Source organism: Etheostoma spectabile, chromosome 21 (genome assembly GCF_008692095.1).
Source record: "Etheostoma spectabile isolate EspeVRDwgs_2016 chromosome 21, UIUC_Espe_1.0, whole genome shotgun sequence".
NCBI classification, from domain to species: Eukaryota; Metazoa; Chordata; class Actinopteri; order Perciformes; family Percidae; genus Etheostoma; species Etheostoma spectabile.
In genome coordinates, this window is record NC_045753.1 from 16,722,556 (window position 1) to 16,750,097 (window position 27,542).

Consider the following 27,542-nt stretch of genomic DNA (forward strand, 5'->3'; position numbering starts at 1 on the left):
TTAAGGCTTGTAATGAATGTGTAGATGTTTGGTCCAGTAGCTACAACAAAGAGCTCTTGCCTATGATTGGTTAAAATTTAGACCAAGTGAGTTCAGTCTGAGACTCTTGAGCCTTGTGAGTACACAAGTCTATTTGCACGTTTTCAGTAAAAAGTTGAAACAAAGAACACATCATGTTAAAGTGATCTTTTAGAAGAAATTGATGGAGCAGCACTAATACCCCCATCATTTGAGCTTTGTGAATGGCACATGCCACCAGTGACACGCTGACTCACACAGGTACGCCGGGTCAAGCTTCCTCACCTCCGCCCAGTCACATGGACAGCCACCAGGTGAACGAGAAGATGGAGACGGTTCTGTTCCAGCTCAGACATGTGACCCGAGAGAGGGACGAACTACGTAAACGTCTGGCTCTCTCTTCACCCGGAACAACCTTCGATGACTGCAGGTACTGTTCTGATCTCATGTACCAGGTTTCCCGTTTTCCAAAACAAACATTTACAGAAAAGTGCAGTAATCCTGTGTATACCTGCACTCTTTGAATAGAGGCATTTTGCCTGGTTCGGCTTTTTAAAAGCAACAAAAAACAAAGGAAGTATGGTCTTATGTGATGCAAAATTGTTTTAAAATATGCTTGACTCTGTAAAACACGGGGTTGACATACAATTTTAATGATGCCTCTCTTCACTTGTGTTCCCATGGGCACAATGTTTGTATGATGTGTAACTCACTCACGCTTTTCTCATCCTCCATGTGGCGTCTTAAAACTCAATTTGAATGCATCTCCCTTCTTTCCCCTCTGTGAAATAGACCAAACACAAAAGCAGGTCATGACTATGAGCGTCTGAAGCTGCAGTGCATGAAAGCGATGGCAGACCTGCAATCCCTGCAGAACCAGCACAGCACCACCTTGAAGAGATGCGAGGAGGCTGTAAAGAAAGCAGACTTCTACTAGTGAGTGGAAAGCCCTACTACATGGCTTTTTAGTAAATTTTTATACAGCCGGCGCATTTGTGCCGTATGCCTTCGCAGTCAGCCGGCTGGGTTTTAGCTGGTATCCCGTTCCTCCTCTGACATATTCACAGCAGATTGCATAGAACAGATTTTACTTTTGCGAGAGTAATAGGGATTTATACCAGTCCAAAAGCGGATGAGTTAAGCCTTGAAAAAATCCTCACAGCCTTTCATCAATTTGACTTCATATTTGTGATTGTTGTAAAAAGACTGTTTCTATCGTCTTCTTAGCAGCATAAATCTTGAGGAGTCCTTTCAGACCAAAGGTTGCAGAGCCGAGACTGAATTACTTGTCTATAAGTAATACCCGTCTTGAAGAGTTCATGCCAAAGCATGCTCTATAATCATCATCTGACCGCTGTGTGCATGGCACGGCATCTGTACCATGAGGATAACGCTACAGACACAGCATTTGTTGTCCGGTGAAATAAGCTGAGCTGAGTCGATGTGAAGGGGAGGCTGGTCCATTTGTGTGATTTAATGATGCCATACTGTCTCCAACATCTAGGGAGCCAACATCTGGCCCCAAATGCAAACAGACCGATGAAGGATTATTGCCATTTTTAAGCCTCTCCTTCTGGGCCCTGTTTACACTTTAGAAAAAGTCTCTTTTTTTTTTTTTTTTTTTTTTTTTTTTATACTGCCCTTTCTTGTCTGTTACTACCCGTCCTCTGTGAATGGGAAATGGGACATCATGCCTGACTATGAATTATACTAAGATCAATAATGCACAGCACGTAGGCTTTTATTTAAGGCAGGCAAGTAAAGCAGTAAATAAGCATGTTGGATTTGAAAGACCTTTTTAAAGAGTTTTGGGTGAGCAGAAAGCTTAAAAAAAAAAAAAGCAAAATGCGCAGGACAAGGGAAATCATGTCTATTAAACTGTAATAATTGTGTAGTGCTAATTCTCAGTGGTCCTGAAGTAATTGGCTAAAATTATATGAATCAACAGCAATTTATTAATTAGTCTATTCAAATAATTCCAAATATTATCTGGTTTCAGCTTTGCCAAGGTGAGGATTTGCTACTTTTAGCAGTTGGGTTTGGTTAGTTGTTGGTCATTTACAAACAAGCAACTTGAAAACATCACCTTGGGTTCTTGGAAACTTGTGATTGCCATTTTTGATATACCTGCACCTTGGCATATAGGCTTCAAGTACAACAAAACAGTGTTTTCACATACACACTGTTTTCTCATACATAAAGTCTGTATTCATACATAGAGTTCAAACACAGAACAACACCCCCCAAGGGCAAAAAAAACTCACGAATTGTTGATTTTTAGCTATGGCTGGCAGTGCCCATGGTCTGATGATACTTGCTGTGGTGTCTCCTCAGTACGCTGCACAGCCGTCTGGGAAGCGAGCATGGCCAGCTGAAAGAGGAGCTGGAGGTGGTGAGACAGGACAACATCCAGCTGGTCAGGGAGCACAACCACCTGAAACAGGCCTGCGAGGAGCTGAGGAGGCTGCATGACGACGACCAGAGAGAGGTGGCTGAAATGAGGATGCTGCACCAGCAGGTACTCATCAAACTGGCAGTCAACATACATGCGTATACATCTACAGATTAAAATACATATACATTCACAAATATATAAACGCTTACACTGTCTGCACACATTGCAGTACTCACACACTCATTTTCCTCTTGACAGCCGTTCAGACTCAATAAGTTTGATCTTAACATTTTAGACAGAAATCAATATCTCTCTGTGACCATTACCTCCAAGACGACATCATTCAAAGAAATGGGGTCCGACAAACTCGTCCTCCCAGGTCTCCATCGTTGAAAACAGTCTTTCAAATTAGACAAAGGACTTAATCTCGTCTTTTACGGTTCCGTCGTCAGACATGTAGTCTGACTACAGTTTGGTCATTAAATGTTTGTACCTTACATTAACATGGGGAATATCTTTAATGGCTTTTTGATAGCTAGCATACATGCCTGATTGTCCTCAAAGCTCATGTTGTCATTAGGTAAAATAATGTTCAGCGTCAGTCAGATTAGCTTAGTTATGTCAGTCCAAAGTCCACTAATGGCATTTTTCCATTAATGGTACCTGCTCGGCTTGACTCGACCCCGGTGCCCCGTCCTCCTTTTTCCATTGCAGATTAGTACTGCCTCATGCGTGAGGCGAGCCGTGGCTGGTCGCCATAGCAGGAAACTGCCGTGACCTAACGCGACACATACACAGAACGTCGAAGGTGTGTTGTTTTTTGATTCTCTGCGTGTTGCCACAGCCAGGACCTAAATTAGTTTCTAATGAACCTGGAGGCAGCAAAAACAAAAACGCTGGATAAACTATTTACCGGTTTTGTTCAGGACCCCCCCCCCCACCCCTGTCTGTCCCTAGCAATGACGCAGTGATTAGTGAGGATTCCCTTCGACCAATCAGGGGTGTGCAGGTTTTCATGCCCCCTTTTGGTTTTGCCTTAGCTAGCTTGGAACCTCGACTGAGGTAGTACCACAAAAAGTACCCGTTAGCAGGTACCAGGGACTTTTTTTCGTAATGGAAAACCTTGGTCACACTTTCTCATCGCTCATTCATTTGAATGGAAAAGTTTGTCAAACCTTTGACTGGTACTGTATCTGGAAGGATATAGGTTAAATGTAGGCCTACCTAACTGTGCTGCACCAAATTATACACTGATGCTTTTAAGTTAAGACAAAAACAAGGAGTGTAAATCTGATATCGTATGGACTGACAGGCATCTCATTCATTGAGCAATTTTGGTGACTCATGTAAATGCAGGTTATTGTGATCAGTATTATTCAAGACTGCAATTTGTTGCCATGTTATGAATAATGACAAACTGAATGAAATTGGTAAAATACAAGGTGCTTTGCAAACATATACTATTACAGCAGGATTTTACGGTAATGAGGAACTATCAAAATCTTTTAGCATGGGAAAGAATAAGAAGCTTTGTTCATTTTTTAATGTATTGGACAAAGTCCTGCACTCGTGCTGATGTGCTTGTGTGTACATGGTTGCCAAATGATCTTGCATAGTTATTTAGATTGCTTTCTGAATGACGGCGGAGAGACAGATGGGAAACATTGGGAGACTGAGGAGGGATATGACACGCAACAAAGGTCCCTGGCTGAACTTGGGACGTTGTGGTTATGTTAGCCACTATACCACCAGAATGCCCCGGGATCCCTTCTGTGACAGTTCCTTTGATCCGCACGTGGATTGAGTGAATGTACACATAATATTAGTTTATCTTATGAATTCCTGCTCACATCACATATCATCTTCTGTCATACAATTCTGTGGTTAATCCAGTTCATACCACAAACTGTTATATCTGAAAGTTTTTACATTGTAAAACTTAACATGAAAACTTTACTGTTATTATATTTATATCCAGAGCACCAAGAAGTTGCAGAGTTGCAGGCAGTCTAACTTTTTTTCATGTGAACAAATGTTTTCTGATTTTCTTAAATTGAGCAATGAAAACACACACATCCAATAGACATGTAGTACAGATAATCTACAACATTTGAGAATGTTTTGCAATCTAACCTTTCTGAAATCAAAAGCACTAGTGAAGCTCTTCCATCTTTGGTTGAGATTATGTACAGTATGTATTATGTAACCTTTCTGTGCAAAGACACGGTTAACAAAACATTTAGAGTTAAACTGAATGCATGTAAATTTAATTGAATAAGAATGGCCAAATCTCATCTTTATGTAATTACACTGAAAGACTCAATTCCATCCTTATTCTCATTAAATGCACCACAACCGGATAAAATGAGCATCCCATTGTACCCTAACTCAGTAAGCGCATGAATGATGCCATTTCCAGGTAATGAGAGAGGGATCATCTGATGTCCTCAACAAGCTTTATGACACCACTGTGGACAAGTTGGAGGCCATGAAGAGTGACTACGAAGCTCTGAGGAAGCGCTACAACGAAAAGACGGCCGGTCACAACGCCGACCTGAGTCGTCTGGACCAGGCTGAGGAGGAGAACCACCGACTGCAGAAACAGCTAGACATGCTGCTGAAGCAGAGAGATGCTGCTATCCACTATCAGCAGCAGTTCTCCTCATCAATAAGAAGGTAAAGGCAAAAATATCACCAATTAGATCAGCAGCAATAGAAGCTGCACATGCACAGACTCAGCCACTGTAAAAAGTCTAGTGATAAATAGCAGTTGCAAACTTTGCTTTTAAACTCCGTACTGCCGAGTGTAATACCAAGGTCAAAGTGCTTAAAGGTGCCCTTCTACACAAAACCGTACTTAAATGTTGGGTCCATATGTGTTTGTGTTATGTGGTGAAAGTGAAAATGAACTGGTACCTCCTCTGTCAGCTCTAGCCACTGAAAAGAAATGAGCTGAAAAATCAGGCCAATTACAAAAGCTGGTCAGTCTGACGTCATGTTGCCTGAGCTCATTACTATTCACGAGTTTGCCCAGTTGCGCTGGGTAAAGGATGCTGATAGCCAGGCTCTCCTAGCTCTTAGCCAATCAGAGTCAAGCAGTTTAGGTCATTGAATATTAATGAGAACTGGCTCAAATGGAGCTGAGTCTTCCATGCTAGAATGGCTTGAAACAAGGTAATCAAGGCATTTTTTTCCACAAAGTTGACAGTCCATGGTAGAACTTCAGACATTAACACAAAGTGATGAAATAATTGTGGCAGGGCACCTTTCTGAAACCTTCTCAGTCCAAGGCAGATAAAACTTTGCTGGTGCCTTTCCATTTTAGTGTTTCCTTTTATGATGCGGAGATTGCAAGCTGGGTCACATGCTGTTTTTGCCTGTCTGTGTTTCTTTTTTTTTAAATATTATTATTATTTTTTTTTTTTAGCTCAACTCAACAAAAAATGCATCTGCAAATGTTGACAAGTTACAAAAAGCAGTAAAACCCAATACATTCCCAATGTGGCACAGGTTTGACAACACACAGCAAGAACTGTCCAAGGCCGCATCCCAGAACAAGGAGCTGCAGCGAGAGATGGAGCGGCTGCAGTCGGAGGCAACACGGCTGAAGACGCAGCAGCTCAAGGCGGCAAAAGAAGGCGAGAAATACAAGGAGGAGCGGGACTCTGTGATCAATGAGTACCGACTGATCATGAGCGAGCGTGACCAGGTGATCAAAGAAGTGGATAGGCTTCAGACAGGGCTGGAATTGGCAGAGGCAAAGCTGAAAAACACTTCTTCCGAAAGACGGGTGGCCAGTGAGGAGCTGGAGGCCCTCCGACAGGTAACTGCTGAATCAAGGGGTTCTTCTTAGTCCCATGCTAAGAATTCAATTAGGTAAACATTTTCCATTACAAAATGTGAGAACAGTCCTATTTAGATAATGGACTTGTTAATTCATATCAGTTTCATCAATTTCATGATTCCTTTAAAATTTACAAGGGTACATGTGTTGCATAATATCTGTGTGACAAATGTATCAACTGTAATTAAGCTGGTTTCAACTGCCGTCATTATTTATTTAGGCAACACCCAGAGCTTTAGATTTAGGCTGGCAAAAAAGAAATCCTGTCATTTTGGTATTGAAAGGCTACAGTTCAAAATGAATCTCCCAGCCAATAAAAAAAAAAAAAAACTAAAAATTGACAACACAAATTGCTGTGATTAAAAATGGAAAAAGGTCTTTTGTAATCCTCAGTTTTTCACCTAAAAGGAAGTTTGTATTAGTAGCACCTTCAGTTCAGTGAGATAAGATAAGATTGTATTGATCCCCAAGAGGGAAATTCCAGTGTCGCAGCTACTGGACAAGAAACGGGACAAAGAAGATGAGTATTTACTCCCTTTTAATTCATCATCCACTTATATGTTTTGTGCAATACAAAGGAGCTGGCCTCAGCACTGGTGGACAGGGACCGGGCCATCTGTGAAAAGAACGAGCTGCTGGAGAAATACTGCCACGAGGTCAAGGACAAGACCGAGGCCCAGAAAGAGCTGAGCCAGGCATGCAAGGACATCGAGGTGGTGCGCGAGGAAAGAGACGTGGCCCGCAAGGAGAGGACAGAGGCCATCATCCAGAGAGACCAGCTGCTGCGGGAGTATTACCAGGCCAGACAGGTAGCCAGACAGACGGGAGCTTTATCATTACAAATGGAGTGATGGATTTATACCCCTGACAATAATCCTTTCATCCCATCTCATAGAGTAGTAGTAAAGGGTTTTTTCAGCAGCTGGCGGATTTCCACACATTGATTTTTGTTGACAAAGGGTGTATCACCCATCCCACTTCTCATTTCAGTGTGATTTTCAGATTAATTGCAATGAAAGTCCTGAGATTCCTGCATTAGGAAATTACCGCAATTACAATGAAAAGGCTCTCTGGCTTTGAAGTGCACAAAAAAACGGCAATGCATCAGAAATGGATAATTAAGCCAAACAACAGTACAGTAAAGTCTAATGGAATTAATTTAGCTATGGACTAAATTAATGCTCTCCCTACACTTGGCTGTCTCCCTGCTGTACAATTAGCAAGAGACTTGGAGAGCATTTGCTATAGACACACCAGCAGACTCGAAGTGAGACGTACACTTTTTATACTATATCTGACCCTATTTAAACTAACCGATCCAATCGATGACACCTCAAACTCCCCTCATCATGGACGGAAGTTGCTTTTTAGCTTGCAGCAATTGTTTTTAGATGTTAATGGTTAAACATTACGTACATTTCATCTTTAAGTCAGTTAAGTTGATACATCAGTGGGTTTGAAGGCTTCACACGCAACAACAAACTGCACACTGGCTTAATACCACAACACAAGATTTTACTCTGCAAGGTTACTGTTGACAACGATTGAAGGCTTAAAGAGGAAGTACATCATTCATTCTATAAAGTGACCCATCAGGAATGTATTTGCATGTATATGATAGGCCACTAGGATGAGTTGATAGAAATGAATTAGGTGACTGCCTTTTCTTTTATACACTGCTAATGTCGGAATGAACACAGACTCAAGTCTCTCATAATAAATATTTCTTGCAAGGAAAATGTATGAACATGCACAAACTGTAAAATGTTCAAATCAAGTCATTTTTTAAAATGAGTCTACCAAAACATAAACCTCAATATTAGATTAAAAGCACCTTGCTGCTTCCCCCTTTTGTATAGTCCTACGCTCACACTTGTCGTTTTACATTTCCTTCAACTCCTCCAGAAACAAGACTCTGCCACCCTGGACATGGAACGAGCCAACAAGGAGATTGAGATGCTTAGGAAGCAGTACGAGGCCATCTCTCAGGAACTGAAAGAGGCCGTGCAAGAGGCCGAGGTAGCCAAGTGCCGACGAGACTGGGCCTTTCAGGAGAGGGACAAGATAGTGGCAGAGAGGGAGAGCATACGGTAAGTGAGTGTTCAGAAGGTGTCTGTTGGGTTTGTGTTGCATGTAAAGAAAGGCTTGGATGAAAATAGATGCGTTTACATTTTGTCTGTCGCTGATTTTTGTGTGATGTTTGCATCTGTCAGCACGCTATGTGACAACCTGAGGCGAGAGAGGGACCGAGCTGTGAGTGATCTGGCAGACGCTCTAAGGAATCTGGATGACACGAGGAAGCAGAAGAACGACGCTGCGCGGGAACTCAAAGAACTTAAGTGAGTCATTCTTCCACACTTTTTTTGTTGTAACTTTTTGACAGGCTCATTTTCTGCACATTTTTTTAGTTTTTGTTTTGGGATATAGAAGGATTTCCTACCAGATCTTTTGTGCCACCCAGTGGTAGAAGTCGGTTACTAACTGAGCAAAATTACTTTTAAATGTGACTGTATTAATTTAAGAGCTACACATTGTATGTGCCTTGCAGAGAAAAGATGGAGGACCAGTTGGAAAAGGAAGCACGATTTCGTCACCTGATGGCTCACAGTTCACATGATTCAGCCATCGACACAGACTCAATGGAGTGGGAGACGGAAGTTGTAGAATTTGAGAAGGACAGAGTAAGAACGACTAAGACCTTTTCTTGATGTATATTCATTACATTAACTATAACTGACCCACATTTTATTGTACTATCAAACTGTAAATTAATTATGCTTTGTTGTATTAGGACATGGATTTGAAAGCACTTGGGTTTGATATTGCTGAAGGGGTAAATGATCCTTATTTACCAGGAGATTGTGGCATATTTGTCAGTAAGGTGGATAAAGGAAGTATTGCTGAAGGAAGATTAAGGTAAATGTCTCACTGCTTTCTCAGTAATTAAAGCAAACATTGTATGCCTTGGGTGTCAATTGAAACGTTTCTATATTTGTTTGGTTCTGAAAAAATGCAATGTGTTACATAATATATAAAATATTGTCTAAAGTTTTAAAAAAAGTTGCCGTTTTCAATCAAAAAATATCGGATCAAAGAAAAGAAAAAACAGCTCAAGAATCTGAAAAGGATGTTTTTTTGATACTTGGCACTTTTTGACACTTAATGCATCGGACACATTTTGGTTGCAACTCAAGAAGCATTGAGATGCAATATCCAGTCCTACATATTATTTGTATCCTTATTGTCTTTTGAAGAATTTGATTCATTGAACGTTCACTCTGGTTCTCTCTGTGCAGGGTAAACGATTGGTTGTTGAAAATTAATGATGTGGACCTGACCAATAAAGATAGGAAGCAGGTGATCAAAGCGGTGCTGAGTGGCGAGGGAGTGATGAATATGGTGGTGCGCAGAAGGAAGTCACTGGGAGGACGGATCATCACTCCAGTCCAGATAAACCTGGCTGGACATAAAGGTCAGCTTAAAGCTCCAATTAAGAAATAAACCAAACTATTAAAATGCTGCTGTAAACAGGCAATACTCAGTAGTTGTTTATCTTATTAAGTACTACAAACGGAATAATGAACAGATGATGGATATAGATAGATAGATTATATATTTTGTTTTTGTTTTTTGAAAGATTGACAGTTAATATGAAATAGGTTTTATGGTTTATGATTGTTTTCCTGTCTTACCTCTCAGACAGTGGCATAGGTTTGGAGAGTGGAGTGTTTGTTGCCATGTTGGCTCCGGGAAGTCCAGCTGCGAGAGACTGCTCTCTTACTATTGGAGATAGACTTTTAGCTGTGAGTATGCTGTCCAAAAACTTAAGTTAAATGACAAGAGACCACGCCTATTTGATGCCATGAGAAGGAAGGAATGCACTATATACCAATACTTTGAAGTGCACACAATGCACTTATCTTCAAATTGTACTGTCATGACCTAGATATTTTTTTTCTTCTTTTCTTCTCCACCACCATCTCTACAACAACGGCACACTTCACATTTACTATACATGTTGTCATCTTCAAGTATAATTAGTGAAAGAAACAGAATGTTCACAGACACACTTGGTGAACTTTGTAATTGCCAAACATGTATACACATGACATGTCTAGTATGTTGTCTTTGATGCCACGTTGTGACTGCTGGAATCTTTTTGATCTTGTCCACTACAGATCAATGGCATTGCACTCGATAACACGTCGCTCTCTGAATGTGAGTCTCTACTGAGGAACTGCCGTGATTCTCTCTGCATCTCCCTCATGAAGGTGAAGTCCTCAGACCTACACACCAACACTTGTATGCTTTAATATCTTGTTGCTTCAAAAATAAGTATACTGGAAAGTTTTTATTCACCTCCCTTCATCAACAGTTCCTCCCGCAGAGCTCTTCTGGCCAGAGTTTATTTGAAGGTTTGCGAGACTCCGAAAAGATCTCTCGGCTCCAGTCCTGCGAGATCCACGCCAGGAACTGCAGGAACTCCAAGCACAACTGCTCCACACAGACAGACATTTGCAGCTGTGACTTGGACGGCAGAGGGGACAAAGTGTGTCCGGATACCGGGGACTCTATGGACTGCAGCAGCAGCAGTTCTCACTGCCACCTCAAGCCTTTTTCCAACAGCTCTCTTCACTCCCCCTCCCTTTCCACCTCCCACAGTCCCTCAGAGCCCCACCCCGACTTCTGTTACAGGAGGCAAGAGCTCCACCATCGCCCTTTCACCCCCGTCCTCTCTGACTGCAGCTCTCCTCAGGCACCTGTGGACCGAGGGCAGAGCTCATCGACAAAGCCTGGTGGAGGCACATGGCCTAAAGTCATAGCTGTTTCTGAGTGTGCCCAGCTCTCCATCTACAAAAAAGCCAAACAGAGGAAGTCCATCTTTGATGTGAATGCTTTCAGGAGACCTGAGGTGTCCCCGAAACTGGACTACACGTCCCTTTCTCAGATGTCCAAGCACTCTCCACAGAGCTCAATATCTGAATCCGCTCAGGCCCCTCCCACCCCGCCAGCAAGGAGCGACTCATTCAGGTTCAAACATCGCCAGCAGAACAGCTCGGCATCAGACTCCACCATCACCACCGGCACTCCTCCAGCATCCCCAGCCCAAGCTACAAGCCCGCAGGACGAGGCGAACCAGCACTATTACACTGAGTCTCTACAAGGGGAGACTAAGAGCGTCTTCAAGAAACCTTCTGACATGGAGGGGATTCGACACAGAGCAGAGGAGCGGCAGAAGAGGAGGTACCGGCCAAAATCGGCACCGGCACTGCGGCGAAATGTTACTCCATTACACATTCCTGTTCCCATGCAGGTACAGTAACTGAGATACAGCCTTCTCTGATCTGGCATTCTTGTTGATGCGTGTTTCTACACGTTATAGACATTAATTATGAATTGATTATATACAAAAATATAAAAGTCCTTGATTGCGTCTTGCAGGTACAGAGTTTCTCTAATGACGAGCACTCCCCAGAGCCGATGGACTTGTTGCGCTTCTCTCCCATGCGAACCAATCGGTACAGCATGCCCTTTGCACCCCCCAGCTGCAGCAGCATCACATCACGTAAGTCATCTGAACAACTTCACCTGTTCTGTTTTGCATCCAAAAAAACGCATGATTGAATTTGTCATCGTTTAAGCTTCAATTGAAATGAATGGGATTCGTAGGACAGAAATGTAATTTGACCGTACCTTTTTTACTTATCACAGTGTCTGTGTTGAGTCTGATTTGATGTTGTGGTCTTGTTCTGTTTGTTCCCCCAGACCCAGCACAGCGAGGTTTAGCCCCATGTCCTGCTGTGACTGCAGTGATGAGGAACCCGGTGTACACTGCCTGGAGTCATGAGATCCAGGCCAACAACTGTCCTCCAGCTCCCAGTTCAAGCATCCACCCACATTCACACACAAGGTGTAAACATTTGCCAGTTTTTTTAATTTTCCAGTGTCCTTTCATTTATCTTTGTTCACACAAATAGTTCTTTTTCACGGCGGACAGTTTTACTCTTCACAGTAGGAAAAGCACAGGTGGTACTAATAACATTATAACATGCCATAATATCTTTGATGTTCTCTATTTAATGTCATTATATATTGAATATCTTTGGGTTTTGGACTGCTGGTTGGACAAAACAAGACATTTGAGGATGCCACCTTGTGATAGGCATGTTTTGCTATTCACTGACATTGCATAGATTTGACAATGACTTTTTTGACTGTTTGATGCTAAAAGTACTTATTACTTGCAGCCCTGTAGTTTTTTGACATTCTATATTGAAGTAATAATCCTGTGATGGTGCATTTTATTGAACAAAACAACCCTGCCCCAGATCTCAACACATGGCATGTAGCAAATTACATCTTGCTCTGGATTGACTGATTGACCGGAGGGGGACTTACTGAGGCCTTTTTCTCCACTTTTAGCCCCCAGCATCAAGGTCACCTCAGCCTGGACCTCAGCCACAAGCTCACTGGGAACTTGACTGAGACGAGCGGCAGCCGACCACCACATAGTACCAACTCCCTGCCCTCCAGCGCCAGACTGGGTAAGTATGCAGTCCTAGTTTAGGCAGATCTTATATAATATGTCATGTAAATCAGCTCTTATATATTCTCGTATTTTAAAGTGTTGGGTCACCGGAATTACAAATGTTCTTACTTTTAGTGGTGTGTAGCCGTGCAGACAGTTTTGGTTGATTACTTGTGTTTGAAGATATCAGAAACCATGTCCGAGTTACTCTGGATGATACACAGACCTCACTGGGAACTAGGGATGACTTATTTTTTTTAAGGAAGTACTAAGTGACTAAGACATTATTTTCAGCACAAACTATACACCTCTACTGCACCTCTATTGTAGTGGGATGGCTGCAGAAAGTTAGTAAGCATGTAAAGATCTGGAGGGGTGGAGTTAGAAAGACGTGAGTTTACCACAACTCTGTAGCCCTCTCTCATCTTTGCTAGAGGCAAGCAGCTCAAAGCCATGTTAGCTGCTAATAGTATAACACACACAAGTTGCATTGTGGGTAATGTAGGGGCCAGGTTTTGACAAGGAAGAAGAATACATGATATCAAAAAGACAAGCTTGGAGTATGATCCTTTTTTTTATTTTTTATTACCCTTTTCATGTTAGTCCGAATTTATTTTAGTAGTGCTAAATCGGTCAAGACTATCCTTGCTAATGTCAGGAAAAAATAAATTGTTATGAAATAGAACAACTATCAGTGAAAAAAGCAGTGTTACTGTACATCACACAGAAAAGACCATTAAATGAATCTTTAGATGACATCTGGCAACAAAATTGACAATGAGATGTATCGACTTAGAAGATGACAGTGACTGATCGGCACATCGTATATTATCATTGTAGTAATATATCAGAGCAGTCTATTGCAATGTCATGGAAAACAAATTAATACCTTCTGTAAGCAATATCCTGGGGGAAACCCTGTGTCTGCATGGCTTAATAACTACATAGGCAAGTGAGAAAATACATTTTTTTGTTTGTGATTTTCAGTGATCTGAACCTTCTTTAATACCTTTCATCTGTTTGTGGTCCTTAGGCTCCGCCAGTACATTACAGTTTAGGGCAGAACGCATTAAGATCACTCCAATTCGTTATCCGCGCTCCACTGGATCTGACAGAGGTACCGTTGAGTTTGGCAGCTACATTGTCTGATAACGAGCATCACAGCAGCAAACAGCAAGTCTGAATTCATGCCCTTTTCCTCTGCCACTCCAGGCTCACTCTCACATTCGGAATGTAGCAGTCTGACACCTCCAATGTCCCCTGTCAACCTGGAGACGTCGTCTTTCACTAGCAGCCAGTCGCAGAGCTCCATTTCCACCCAGCCCAGGATATCAGTCAGCCCTGCTCCAGTTGGTGACAGGCGGAAGGATGGGTAGGCCAGCCCCTCGTCCAAGTCGTTGCTGCCATCATTCAGCCAAACACGACATGTTTTCCACCATTTGTCTGTACTTCTGTCTGCTTCATTGTGATTAAATGCTTGTGAAGTAGTAAACGCAGCTGTGAGCCTCCATCCTCATAGCATTAGCACACTGACTACTAATCTATCATTTTATTCTCATCTCTCTCCTCTCTGCTGTTAATTACAACTTGAAATATTTCCCTCCTGCTTGGGGTGATTACATTTCTGTCTTTCCTCTCTCCATCTCCTTCTCAGATTTGTCTCTTATAATACTTCCTCTGTCAGACTTCCATTGGCAGCAAAGCCCAAGTTCCTCTCTTTAAGAAGCTTGAGGTTTGTTCTGTGCTGCTTATAGCGCATACAGGAAATGCACTACCTGCAAGTCTGTTAGAACAGGGATATCAAGACCTGCTGTGTACACACTGCACATATACAATGTAGTGCAGTGGTGCTAGATATGTTTAATAGCCATAATACAAAGAATTAATGGATGTGTATCCCTTAAGTAATCATATTTAATTTGCTTGTTATTTATTAAAAATGCTGTTGAATTTTGTATGATCGCATGACTTTGTTGGTTTCTGAAATCCCCTTAGCACGTTCCACACAGCTCCCATATCTTTTTTTTTTTTTTTTAGACTTATTTAACCTGAAGGCTTGCAATGCATCTATGCTTTAAAGAAATCGTTCGACGCAAATCACAGTACGGAGAGCTACATTGCATTGAAATGTCCAATTGCAGGCAACAAGTTGTTTAAATTTTGTATGGAATTATATTGAGATCGTCATTCAGTGTTGCTTCATGGTTTCCCACAGATGTCAGAACATTACAGTTGAACATGTTCCCTTTTTTGTCCCTAAAGGCCCTACTTGGAGGAGCCACGCAATGTGACAGTACAGAAAGGAGCAGAACCACTGGGGATCTCCATTGTGAGTGGTGAGAACGGGGGAGTATTTGTGTCCAAAGTGACAGCAGGCAGCATTGCACACCAAGCGCGTTTAGAGTACGGCGATCAACTCCTCGAGGTACAGCAGCCACCACACTCATTATTACTTACTAGATATCTTGCTGTTTCTTTCTGTGTCTAATGAGTCACTGTTGTTTTTAGTTTAATGGAATCAACCTTCGCAATGCCAACGAGCAGCAGGCACGGCTGGTGATCGGGCAACAATGTGACACAGTCACTATTTTGGCTCAGTATAATCCCCACATGTTTCAGCTGGGCAACCACTCCCGTTCAGGGTAAGAAGGCGAGGAGGAAAGAACACCAAGAAAAATAACTTTAAACAGATTAATTTTGTGAATTTCAGGTCATCCAATGAACCATTCTGGCAAAAAAATAACCTGTCAGCACAGTACCAGTAAAAAAAAAATGTCAGTATAATGGAAAAAATATGAATTGAATGGTTATGCTACTATGCAAACTGTTAATACATGAACACTTCGATGTGTCCACAGTAAACAAACATAATAAGAGTACGCAACCAAACCACAACATACTGCAGTGACAAACAATCAAGTATCAAATACAAACACTAAACTAATTGTTCAGTGCACGGAGTATGCCATAGCTTTTGTGTCCTTATTTCAACTCCTGCCTTTTTTAATTTTTTTTTTTTAATTTTTTGACTTTATTTGCAAAAGTCGCTTTTTGTAAAATTACTTAAAAATAAAGAGTGTAAAAGATTCCTCCCCTGTTGTCCTTAGTTCTCGTATGGAGTCCATCAGCAACCAGCCGACTCCCCGCGACAGCAGAGCCACCACCCCGGACAATCACTTAACCGTCGACACACTCAGTGAGCAGGACGAGGGCACCATGACGCCGCCGTCCAAACAGACGACTCCTGCCACCAGCCCTCAAAACTCCTTCAGGTGGGACTGGAACATATTTCTGTGACCAACGATACTGCTATTTTTATGTTTGGTGTCTTTTCGTGTTTTCATGTTCTGTTTGTATTTCACTTGGGACATTTGTTTCCTGTTTTGTCTTGTGATAAGTGACAATTTGTTTTATTACGATAGCCAACACATACTGGATAAACTTTAAAGCCATTGTTATGCATTGTGGTGGGTTTAAGGTGGAGGTACAGGCAAATTCAAAGCTTGACTGAGAGGTTTTTCTTTAGGCTTCCTGGTTCCGTCAGCCGCCGGGCTGCAGAACCTCGGCTGGTGAGGCTGAAGAGGATCCAGGTGGAGTTAGGAGTTCAGGTCTGTGGAGGAAACCTTTATGGGATCTTTGTTGAGAGCCTGGATGAGGACAGCCCTGCTAAGAGTCCTGATGGCCTGCTACCTGGAGATTTGATACTGGAGGTACCTGCAATTAAATCACTTTAACTAAAAACGTCATCTGTACCATAAAAATGACTTGGGCAGTTGGTGCCAACACATTATTAGATTACATTACAGTGTGGTAATAATGACACCTGCATGCCTTTGCACTGGTCTAGGAGTTCTCCCGTGGCTTACGCCACATCTTTAGAAATTTAAAACCTCACGGTCCCATTGAATGAGCATACCCCCTTGTTGACTAGTTGTTTTTTTCCAGCCAATCACTTCAAAGGAAACATTGTTTTAATGAGAGAAAAAGTACAGGGAAAAAAAACACATTCTAAATACAAATGCTTTTAAAAATGTAAACAAAGAAGTTCTGCACATCCACTTTGTGTGTGGCTTAGCGGCATGTGACTCATAGTGCATTGTCTGGCTTACTTTTACTGGAAATGATGAGTCATTGTGTGTTGGTAGCCAAGCTGCTTTTGTCAACTGTTTAATTGGTGTTTTCAAACAGTACAATGGCATCAGCATGAAGAACAAAACTAAAGAAGAGGCTTACCTGGAAATGTTGAAACCAGCTGAAACAATCACATTTAAGGTCCAGAGCTGTGTGGACAACCTCTCTGCCATCAAAGAGTCCTGCGGAGATGGATTTTTCATAAGGTACACTCTCACTATTAATTAAAGAATTCAAAAATATGTTGTATAATGAGACCCATCATCATAACTTAAGTAACATGATGCATGAATGAATGCTTAATTTTGAACATGTTAAACTAATAAAAACACAGAAACAAAGTATTGAAGCTTCAAGCAGCGTTGGACGGGCCCTCGCTCCTCTGCACGCAGTCGGGGTAACTGGCAGACCGCCGTTCCTTGTGGCGGTGCATTTGCGCGGCCCTCAGACACTACAAATCGTTACCAATGAAAAGGGAACTCCCTGCTGAGTTCAATGATAAATCACACAAGACTCTACGTCATACAGTTTATTAGCTGTGAAAGAGTGTGTGCCTAAACCATGACCAAGAAAAACGTGAACTCTGAGGTCAATGGTACCTCACACAAAAGTGTACAAGAAACGGGTCATTAGTTATTGAAGGGGCGTGGCTTAAGCTAATGGGGGCAGGGCAAATCATTGCCAATGAAAAAGGAACTCTATGCTGAGTTCAATGATACCTCACACAAGACTACCTTAAATGGATTACCAGTTATGAAAGGGGGTGATATAAACATAACGGCGGGCCAAACCATGACTAATGACAAACCATGACTAATGACAAACTGCTGATTTCAATGACGCCTCACACAAGACTTTACATCAGACGGGTCATTAGTTATAGAAAAGGGCGGTGGCTAAAGCATAGGGGATTGGTCAAACCATCACCAAACAAAAACGATATGCCATGCCCACATAGTTTGACAAAAGGTTTTTCTTTTAATAACTTTCCAGTTAACTTTCTAGTTGCCCTATGACAAAAAGTTTTTCTTTTAATAATTTTTCATTTTTAACATCTTAAGATGGCACCGACAAAATTTAAAGTTGATCAGAAGAAATCTCTAGGAATAGTTTGTTAAATTATAATGTCGAAATGGCCAAAATCGCACTAATTTTAAACTTTCAATTCAAAATGACTGACTTCCTGTTGGGTTTAGGGTATGGTCCAATAGCCTTTTTTTTTGGTACGTCTTGACATGCTACATATGTGTACTATGTTTCGTTAGTCTCTGTAACAGGTATTATGGATTATCCACATTGCTCTTTTTTGCAATATTGATAGTGATAACAGCGTACTTTTAGAAGTATTGCCCCAAACCTCTGCACATTAATTTGGATAAGATAATACAAGTGAACAGTAAAGTATGGAGTGATTTTGTGGTACAGAATGTGTTTAGCCTTTTATTGAGCATGGTATTAGTAGTTTGATGTCTATCTGTACTTCAGTACTCTTTTTACAGTTACCAAATAACATGATTTAAGTGTAATGATATGGTTTGTTTTTGTCAAAACACTTTTTTAATTTGCACATTTCTAAAGCAATAATATCAAGTGGTTCCTTTTTAAATTTCTCCCGGAGGGGAAAAAAAAAAGTCTGACATCTGCGAATAGTACCAATTTTAATATTTTTGATACCTTGCAAATATCACTTATATAAAGAATAAACTGTTTTGGACCAAATACTGACCGCTTGGGGATGCCACAGGCAATGTTCAAGCATGACGATGAATAGTCCCCCGTATTCTCATATAGTTTCCTGTCTCTTAAGTAAGTTTTCACCCAGTGCAATACTACCCCCCCTGATCCCAAACTTACCAGTTTTTAGATTTAATGTTATGATTTATTGTGTAAAAGACTTTAACATCTATTAAGACTCCAATTGCATATTGTCTATTGCGTTTATAATCTCCTCAATTGAATCAATTATTGCCAGTGATTTTGAGCAATTTGATTGGAATCCATAATGTCTGTCCAAAAGTAATTTATGTTTATTTAAAATGTACCTAATCTGTTATTTAAAAATTTTTCCGGGATCTTTGAGAATTGTGGAAGTTTTGTGAAGTAGTGTTTGTCCCCAGTTTTGGCACAACTTTAGCTATTTTAATTTTGTTAGGAAATCTACCAGTTCAAAATGATAGATTACAGATGATCTTAGGCAATGTCGACGGGGCCTCACCAAACAGACACAAAGAAATTCTCATACCTTGTTTTGGTAATTTTGTGTTTTTGGTTGAGACTGAGTTAAATCTATGAAAGGGTTGAATCTTAAGCACAATTTATTTTATAGGCTCTTTCATGTTTATAACCTTCTGAAAAATTGACTCTCAATCTGTTATGTCCTTGTTTAGAGGTCAGCGGAATGTATTCATCATAACTGCTTCATTGTTCATCTTGTCAGAGCACTTTATGAGAGGGTGGCAGAGGTAGAGCAAGAACTGAGCTTTAAGAAAGATGACATCCTGTATGTTGACGATACGCTGCCAAATGGTAATTTTGGCTACTGGATGGCCTGGCAACTCAACGAGAATGCACAGAAGCTAGAAAGAGGGCAGATTCCAAGTAAATACATGTAAGTCCAGCCTATATTTTACTTTACTTTTACACATCAAGCATTGTTAAAGAACAGAAGTGTGATTGCAGTTGAATATGCTGATATATCTCCCTAAGGATGGACCAAGAGTTCTACAGGAGACATGGCATGGCCGATATGAAAGACGATAACGGCACTAGCAAGACTCTGTCGGCCGCTGCACGGCGATCCTTTTTCCGCCGGAGGCTGAAGCACAAACGCAGCGGTTCCAAAGACGGGAAGGATCTGTTGGCTCTGGACCCCATAAGCATAGATTCTTTACCCATCACAGAAGGTGAGATATCATCTACTGAAGCAGCTTCATCAGAAAGGCACAAGGAAAGCATCGTAATGACTTGTCACAGTAGTAGAGGAAGAAGTATTGCTGCTGTCAACGTTTGTAATGTTGGTGAAAGGAAAGATTTGTTAGCAGAAAGGGAGCATCAATTTCCAAAATAACTGGATGTACATTGTAAGGAACGGTCAAATGTGGTTTTGCTGTGGATTGATGATCTTGGATCTCCAGTTTATGGCAAACATTAGATTGGAAAAAAATAAATAATTACAGAAAAGAGAAATACAGATACAAACATAAATAAATGTACTGAACGAGAGAGTCTAGAACAACTCTTAAGTGTCTTGACGTCCTTTTGCTCATTGAGCTGAAATGTAGCTGTTTAAATGTTCTGAGCTAAATAAGGGGCAACTGCACCTGTATGCCCTCTTGTGTATTTTGTAACCAATTGTATTTCCTGCTCAGATGGTGTCAGCCTGATGTACCAGCGGGTTCAGAGGGTGGAATGCTCTTTCCCCAGACCAGTGCTGATCATGGGTCCATTAGTGGAGGCCAGTAAGGACATGTTGGTGAAAGAGGCTCCTGCCCAGTTCTGTCGCTGTCTGCCTGGTGAGTCCCTACACACACAATGAGTCTGTCATTCATTTATTTATTTATTACTGTAGGATTTTGCATTTTTCTGTCATTGTCATACTGCAGAGCAGGGTTTTACTAAGAGCTACTTAGTTACACAATTTAATGAAATTTATATAACAAGTAGAGGTAACTTAATCAGTGTAAATTAAACTTTTTTTTTTTTTTTTTGCTTTCAGAGATTATGAAGGCATCTCAGCAGGCAATAGAGCGGGGAGTAAAGGACTGTGTGTTCATCGACTACAAACGGAGGAGCGGCCATTTTGATGTGACAACTGTAGCATCAATAAAAGAGATCACCGAGAAGGTAAATTCATCTCACTGTGGATTAAGCTGCATACAAGAGCTATCAGTGTGAGAGCTGTGGACTAGAAGATCGATAGCAATTGGGTCTTTTGTTGAGTTTTCTAACTGCCAAGTTTGTGCACCGCTGTCTTTGTAACATTCCCTGCAATTAGGACCTAAGTCTCCCTAGATCTAAAGACTTAGTATACAGATGTAATGAATTGTATATAATTAATAAAATATGGCTGAACTGCCAATTTGATCGAAATAAAAGATTTGTTTAAAGGGTTTTTGATGACGATTTGTCCAAATTTGGAATCAAGCAGTTGTGTGTACTACTTTGTGCTTGACCTGAGTTTAAAAAATCCAAAATGCAGCTTTAATGTCAACTTTATGTTGGATGTGAATTATATTTCCAAAAAAACATTGCAAAGTATGAGAAATAACTATTAGTCATTTGGCATACTTTTTTTTGCAACATGCTGCTATGAACCCCACCCCCATTTCTTCTTTTGCTGTCATTTTTTTTTCTCATAGGACTGTCACTGTTTACTTGACATTGCCCCTCATGCCATTGAGCGTCTTCACAGCGTTCACATCTACCCAATCGTCATATTCATTCGCTACAAAAATGCCAAGCAGATAAAGTGAGTAATCCCATGACTTGAAAGATGTTTGTCTAGTTGCTTTCTTGTCTGAAGACATGTCAAGTGTATGTCAAGCATGCTTTGTGTTTTGGTGCCACTGCTGTTTACCAAATTTCAGTTCCAAGTTCAGATCTTTCAACGACATGCTGAGAAAATCATTCATCCAAGGATTTTAGTTCTGGAGGCTGTTTATGAGAATATGTTTGGAAAATGTGACAGACATTTAGGCAAGAAATAATGTCAAAATATGAATTATTAATGCACACATGTACTCAACATATACTATAGTGTCTGTAGAATCTAATTTAATTACATGTCAGTATTTTGCAGTTAACTGTTAGGCTCATTAGGTTCATGTGTAATCAAAAATGGAACAGATACAAAGATTATATAGCATAAATGCCGTCTTTTCCCAGTCAGGAAAATGCTTTGGTCAAGAAAAAAAATAGCTCTTATCCTTGTTGTTGCCAGTTGGCCTTCCAGTAAATATAATTTTTGATTTCCATCAAGACAGACACTCAGGAAATTGACATCTACAGAAGTCTTTCATAATCATATTTATCCTGCAGAAACAACAAAAACTAATTGATCAACCTGATTTGATCAATGTCATTAGTTCAGAATCTACAGCCTGCTCTCTCCCACCACCTGCTGAATGGGATATTTCAAAGGTCCCTATTCGTTTTAATTGGTAATCGCTTGGGAAGATTACATCTGCTGAACCCTCAGCGTGGTTGTTTATATATACACACACACACACACACAAAATAAAGACACTCGGGTCTGGCAGAAGCAGGCTTTCTTGGCCACACATGCACAAATCTATGAAGTGGTGCAGCAGGCAAAAATGGAGATTGATTCCTGTTAAGCTTTCGCTGTCATCAGCTGAGTGCCAGCTGTCCAGGGAGAGCTCGCAGGGCCTGTGGCTCCGCTTTGTGGCGTGGGCGGCTAAAACACTTGCCTACTGCAGCCGCCACATACACACAAATGCACCTCCCACTGCCTGCCTAATGTAGCGATTGACAAGCTCAGGGTTTTTCATGGGTTTCTTAATCCTCTGGGAGGCGTCAGCAGACCGATATGTTGGCTGCATACATGGTGCCAGGGAGAGATAGGAGTGGGCTTCTGGGTTAGTTCAGCAGCTCCCAGTGGATACAGACTGGGGTACAAGTCTTCATCCACTCTTCTTCTTGTTCTTCCTGTTCTTTGTCTTCTACTAATGCCAACCAGTGGGCTGGTTTGCAGGAGAGAGATCCCAATAACGAATTCTGTAGTTGTTTGTCTATTAGACTTGCTGTAAGTAGACTCTATGTACAGTAGGTTGTATGGTTTGATGATATAAATTAGAGATTGCTATTCCATATATTAAAATGTCCCTTTTTAATAGACTATGCTTGTTTTAGTCTATTGTGTGCAATGTTTCAGCTTAATCATATTAAAGAAAATATGCTGTAAATTCAATACAAAATCCTACTTATTACGTACTTTGAATTTTCAGCAATTTATTACCATGTAGTTATTCTTAATAGAATTATCAGGACATGGGGCGACCTCTAGCTCACACAGAAGAGCATGAGCCGTGTGTAGTAGGCTGGCTAGCCCGGGTTTGAAGCCGACCCGAGGCCCTTTTGCTGCATGTCATCCCCTCACTCGCGCAACCATTTCCTGTTGCTCTTCAGCCACTCTAATAAAGGAAAAACCCTAAATAATATAAAAGAAAAAGAATTACCGGGACATTTTTCTTTTATTTATTTACGTCTTATATAAGACCATTTTATCCGTATCACCCACACCTGGTACCACAGTATGAAGTCATCCTACAGATACACTTGATTCCAATGCAAATTGTGCCATCCACTCTCACGCACACACTCATCAAAAGAAAGGTGCTCATGTTGTGACTGGAATTTTAGGTAGGCTTGAATCCATTTAACAATCAATCACAATGCCAAGACATGGAATGGGAGAGGTTGTAGGCGTGAGTAGAGCAATCCACTTTAAAGCAATTCAGGAAGAACCCATGTCCAAAAAATGATTAAAATGATTGTGTAGAAGCAGTCAGTGTGTGAAGTGAGTTTTCGTAGTATGCTGACAGAAGCTGTTTTCTCTTCAGAGAGCAGAAGGACCCTTTGTACCTGCGGGATAAACTCTCACAGAAACATTCCAAGGAGCAGTATGAGGCGGCACAGAAAATAGAGCAGGAGTACAGCCGCTTCTTCACAGGTTGGTGGAATTACTTTTTTTCTCTCTGATGTACAGTACTAAAAATGGCATAAATACAGGAAATGCAGGAACAACGGTAATTATTTTGAGCTTATAGAGACATTTGTGGTGCTCTAGAAATGTACTACATCAGGTATTATTAATGAACAATTTGAGTGTCATTGCAAGGCTGAATACCAGTGTGTAAAAAAGTTCTTCTTTTTAACCCTTGTATCACCCGCACAGACCCATTTTTAAATTGTAATTTTTGGAGACCTTTTAAGCACTAAAAATAAAATACTTCTCCATTCTATTGCGATGGTGGCAGAAATCTCAGCAGCTGATATCTCAAAACTAAACATCGGATAAACCAAAACTAAATCCACTGATATTAGTCTGGGTAAGTGGTATTTGGGTGAACTGGCCCTTTTTTAAGGCCTCTGTTGCACAGCACACCAAAAAGAAACCAGAATACACAATTTACAAACACAGACACAAGACTGTTACAATAAGTTCCTGATGACAAGTGTGAAATACGGTCTACTTTAACCAATGTGAGTTTCCGACAGCACTGTAGGTTATCTGAGGTTTTTGGAGCACAGTATCGCTGTGGTCTTTCGTAGATCCAACACACAGATTTGGTATCTGGAGCAGCAGCCAGTCTGACACACCTGACTGTCCAGCTGATTAATGACTCTATATAAAGGAGATTTATGGGGAAGGGCAATGGAAAAGAAAACACAACGCTGCTGATCCCCTCTAACAGAGAGAGGTGGCCGGCCAACTTCTGCACATGAGCCACGACGATGAGAACTGCAAAAATCAGCAGATATAAATCTTTATTATTATTTTTTTAAATTTATTTTATGTTGTAAATTTATATGAATTGAGTTTCTTTTCAAGCTGATGTTTTGCAATGACGATAAGTGCAAAGAATTTGTAGCAACTGACAACATTAGAATCATAGAACCCAAAAAGCACATTGAACACATTGTTCAAATTCTGTATCAGATTAGAGATTAAAGACTCACAGATGGAAAAACAGAAAATACTAAACAAAGCAAAACCATAGAGGCCTTTGTGAATGACATGATCTTGCAGGAAGTGTACATTGAATGTTATTTCCACTTACTTATAGCACACACAAACTACACACATCTACACATACAGATTACTGATTGGCAGAGGGGAATTTAATTGATTTCAGATGTTCAAGAAAAGTATTCCATATTTTGTAGAATTTAGTGGTGGAACCTTACAATGCAACCCTCATATTCTCTAGCTTGTAGTAGGACAAAAGAGCTCTCAGCCAGTGATAAACTGTGGGAGGAGAGGAGGATTTCCATCAGATTAAGATCAATCTCATAGCCAACGGGGGGGGCAAATGCTACAGAGTCAGCCTTGAGTTTAGGCACCACTAGAGTAGAGGGCAGCAGATATAAATCTGAGTATATGTTGGCATGAAGTGAAGCTGAACACATCCCTGTAGTCCAAAAGTCCAGGACTGAATTAATTTAGCTGCACAGTCCTGTTTGTCCATGTGAGCATTCATGTTGTCTATAGCTCTGAAGATATTAGATAGTGGATGGAAAGTTGATCATCAAGGTTTTGATGCTTGTTTCTGTTTCGTATTATTAAATATGTTTGTGTTTTCGACTGTTACTTGGACAATACAAGCATTAGGAAGACATAATGTGTCATCACATGTCACAGGTTTTAGGAACTTATAATTTGCAGCTGTCAAAAGTCTGATAAATTGCCTCAAGTGATGTCACTTAAAGACTACGATTTAAAATAAAATAAAAAATGAAAACATCAAATGTAACTTGCTCAGGGCTACAGTAGCTGCTACTAGCTTAACACCCAAATCTCTGACAGAACTTTTGAGTTGCATTACGGTAATGTAGGCAGTAGGTACCAGGTTTTGCAAGGAAGAAGAAGGCAACAACAAAAACAAAAAAAAGTCAATAACTTATTTATTTTTATTGTTTTAACTGTTCATGTCTCAATGAGACAATGCTATTGCTAGTGCAACTCTAAATCAGTGATGTTCTGTTTCATACAAAAAGAAAATAATCATTAGTTGAATCCCAACATTATTCCCAATTTTAGCAAAGTTGTAGCTAAATCTGACAAATACTTAACCCCCCCCCTCGTTTTTTATTTGCAGGTGTTGTCCAGGGAGGCAGCGTCTCCTACATTTGCACTCAGATCATGACCATCGTGGAGCAGGAACAAAGTAAAGTTCTGTGGATTCCAGATGGAGCACCATAGAAATTTCACCTCAACTTTCACCACATGTCACTCAAAAAAAAACAATAAGAGAGGATATGACTTTTTGTATTATGGGATACACAGTGAATCGGTACAGCTAACAGACATCATGGTTAACTCGTCTAATGCTTTTTCACATTTAGCAATATCAGCACTGATGAGTAATATTCCCACTACAATAGTGATGTACTGTACTATAGATAGATTTGTTTACACTAGTATTTAATACTTGAATGTTTAATTTTCAGTAGCACTCCTTTTCATCCCACCCTGTCTAATGTATATGTCGGACCACAGGAAGTCTGCATCGATGCAAACTGAAGGCTTTATTCTTGAAGTAAAGATAGTGGACCACTGTGTTCCCTTCTCTCTATTTATACGTATTTTCCTGCCATTTAATTTATCTAATCAAATCAAAGATGTTGGTTATGAACTTGTGTTATACACATGTAGTTGTCTAGTTAATAGGAAGGATATTTTCCAATTGAATGTTCTTATTTATAGAGAAATTGGGGCAAATTTGCTTCCATTCTTCACATTATGTTGCAGTCTTCTGTTTGGTTACTCTCTGGCCCGTTTTTTTTTCTTCTTCACTCATTTCAGTCCTCAAAAATAATATTGTGCAAAGCTAAAATAGATTTACTAATCACTATACAATGTTGGATTTATTAACACTACAACTTCCATTATAAATCACACAGCGAGTATTTTCACAGTTTGTCTACTGGTAGTGCCAATATTGTTCCTCTGTGTGTGGATCTTTAAGAAGGGATATTTTATTTGTGGTTCACAGTTGGCTGTCAACTAAACGCATTTATATGCACCTCTTGGATTTTCAGTACATCACGTTGTCAACATTTCATGTTCAAGTTGGATGAAATACTTTTGGTCTTCTCCAAATGAAAGTTTAATATTTCTATAAAATATTAAAAACAGAGTAATGGAATGCAAGTTGTCTTTGTTTGCCATTGAAATATAGTCTGTTTCCTCATCTGAAAAACTGAATTACGTCCTCAGCTTCTGATAGAAAGTTGGATCTCAACGGTCAATGCAGTTTTGTCCACTAGGGGGAGTAAACACCACTGTGTGAAATGGTAAGATGTCCTTTTATCACTTTCCACACCACATTATCATGGCTGCCTATTCTAGAGACTACCATTGACTTGTTTAATAACTCTCGAGTCGATATAGTACATTGTTTTTATTCCAAAGTAAAACAGCTGTGCTGCTCCTTTTTACTGCAGGAGCTGTAATATGCTTGAAATGCTTCGGTCCTTAATTATTAGGTTTATACTTTGAGTTTTCTTTTAACCCTTAAAAGACAGCCTACGTTATAACATGTTAAGTTTAATCCCTGCTTCAACATCTTTAAAAGATAATGTACTTTTATTGCTTTCCCAAATACTATAATTTAGAACAATAACACTCGTGATATGTCAGATATGTTAAAAAAAAAAAGCAACAATTGTAGCTACGGCCCAAGTAAGAAGAAAGGTGTTAAAGTTAAGTATTGGATGTCATGCATTATAAAACTGACAGTGTCTCCACACAACTAATAGCTTTAAAGTAAGATGGAGTGAACCACAAAGTTAAAATCATCAAAAATTGATGAAGCGGTCACTATAAATAACCAGACATCCAGATAAGCATCGACGTCTGCTATTGATGGCTCCTCCCCCGC

The 27,542-nt window shown here is 40.4% G+C and overlaps 1 protein-coding gene across 3 annotated transcripts in view; it reads left to right on the plus strand.

Annotated features, from left to right (window-relative positions):
* Positions 1–26,807, plus strand: part of LOC116671646 (disks large homolog 5) — a 33,426-nt gene extending 6,619 nt beyond the window's left edge. Inside the window, exons 3-34 of one of the 3 annotated variants that reach the window (XM_032503001.1) lie at positions 280–448; positions 811–954; positions 2,353–2,536; positions 4,833–5,089; positions 5,924–6,236; positions 6,836–7,066; positions 8,163–8,347; positions 8,471–8,596; positions 8,806–8,938; positions 9,049–9,173; positions 9,554–9,729; positions 9,957–10,060; positions 10,436–10,528; positions 10,633–11,571; positions 11,700–11,823; positions 12,024–12,168; positions 12,681–12,802; positions 13,820–13,903; positions 13,999–14,158; positions 14,441–14,518; positions 15,049–15,211; positions 15,295–15,428; positions 15,894–16,058; positions 16,313–16,496; positions 16,975–17,123; positions 19,355–19,525; positions 19,624–19,820; positions 20,286–20,429; positions 20,633–20,760; positions 21,276–21,385; positions 23,499–23,608; positions 25,758–26,807. In XM_032503001.1, coding sequence (XP_032358892.1) covers positions 280–448; positions 811–954; positions 2,353–2,536; positions 4,833–5,089; positions 5,924–6,236; positions 6,836–7,066; positions 8,163–8,347; positions 8,471–8,596; positions 8,806–8,938; positions 9,049–9,173; positions 9,554–9,729; positions 9,957–10,060; positions 10,436–10,528; positions 10,633–11,571; positions 11,700–11,823; positions 12,024–12,168; positions 12,681–12,802; positions 13,820–13,903; positions 13,999–14,158; positions 14,441–14,518; positions 15,049–15,211; positions 15,295–15,428; positions 15,894–16,058; positions 16,313–16,496; positions 16,975–17,123; positions 19,355–19,525; positions 19,624–19,820; positions 20,286–20,429; positions 20,633–20,760; positions 21,276–21,385; positions 23,499–23,608; positions 25,758–25,861 — 5,651 coding nt within the window. In that variant the 3' untranslated portion in view covers positions 25,862–26,807. The remainder of the gene's footprint in view (positions 1–279; positions 449–810; positions 955–2,352; positions 2,537–4,832; positions 5,090–5,923; positions 6,237–6,835; positions 7,067–8,162; positions 8,348–8,470; positions 8,597–8,805; positions 8,939–9,048; positions 9,174–9,553; positions 9,730–9,956; positions 10,061–10,435; positions 10,529–10,632; positions 11,572–11,699; positions 11,824–12,023; positions 12,169–12,680; positions 12,803–13,819; positions 13,904–13,998; positions 14,159–14,440; positions 14,519–15,048; positions 15,212–15,294; positions 15,429–15,893; positions 16,059–16,312; positions 16,497–16,974; positions 17,124–19,354; positions 19,526–19,623; positions 19,821–20,285; positions 20,430–20,632; positions 20,761–21,275; positions 21,386–23,498; positions 23,609–25,757) is intronic. The other 2 variants (XM_032503002.1, XM_032503003.1) reach the window with 2 other exon arrangements.
* The last annotated feature ends 735 nt before the right edge of the window (positions 26,808–27,542 follow it).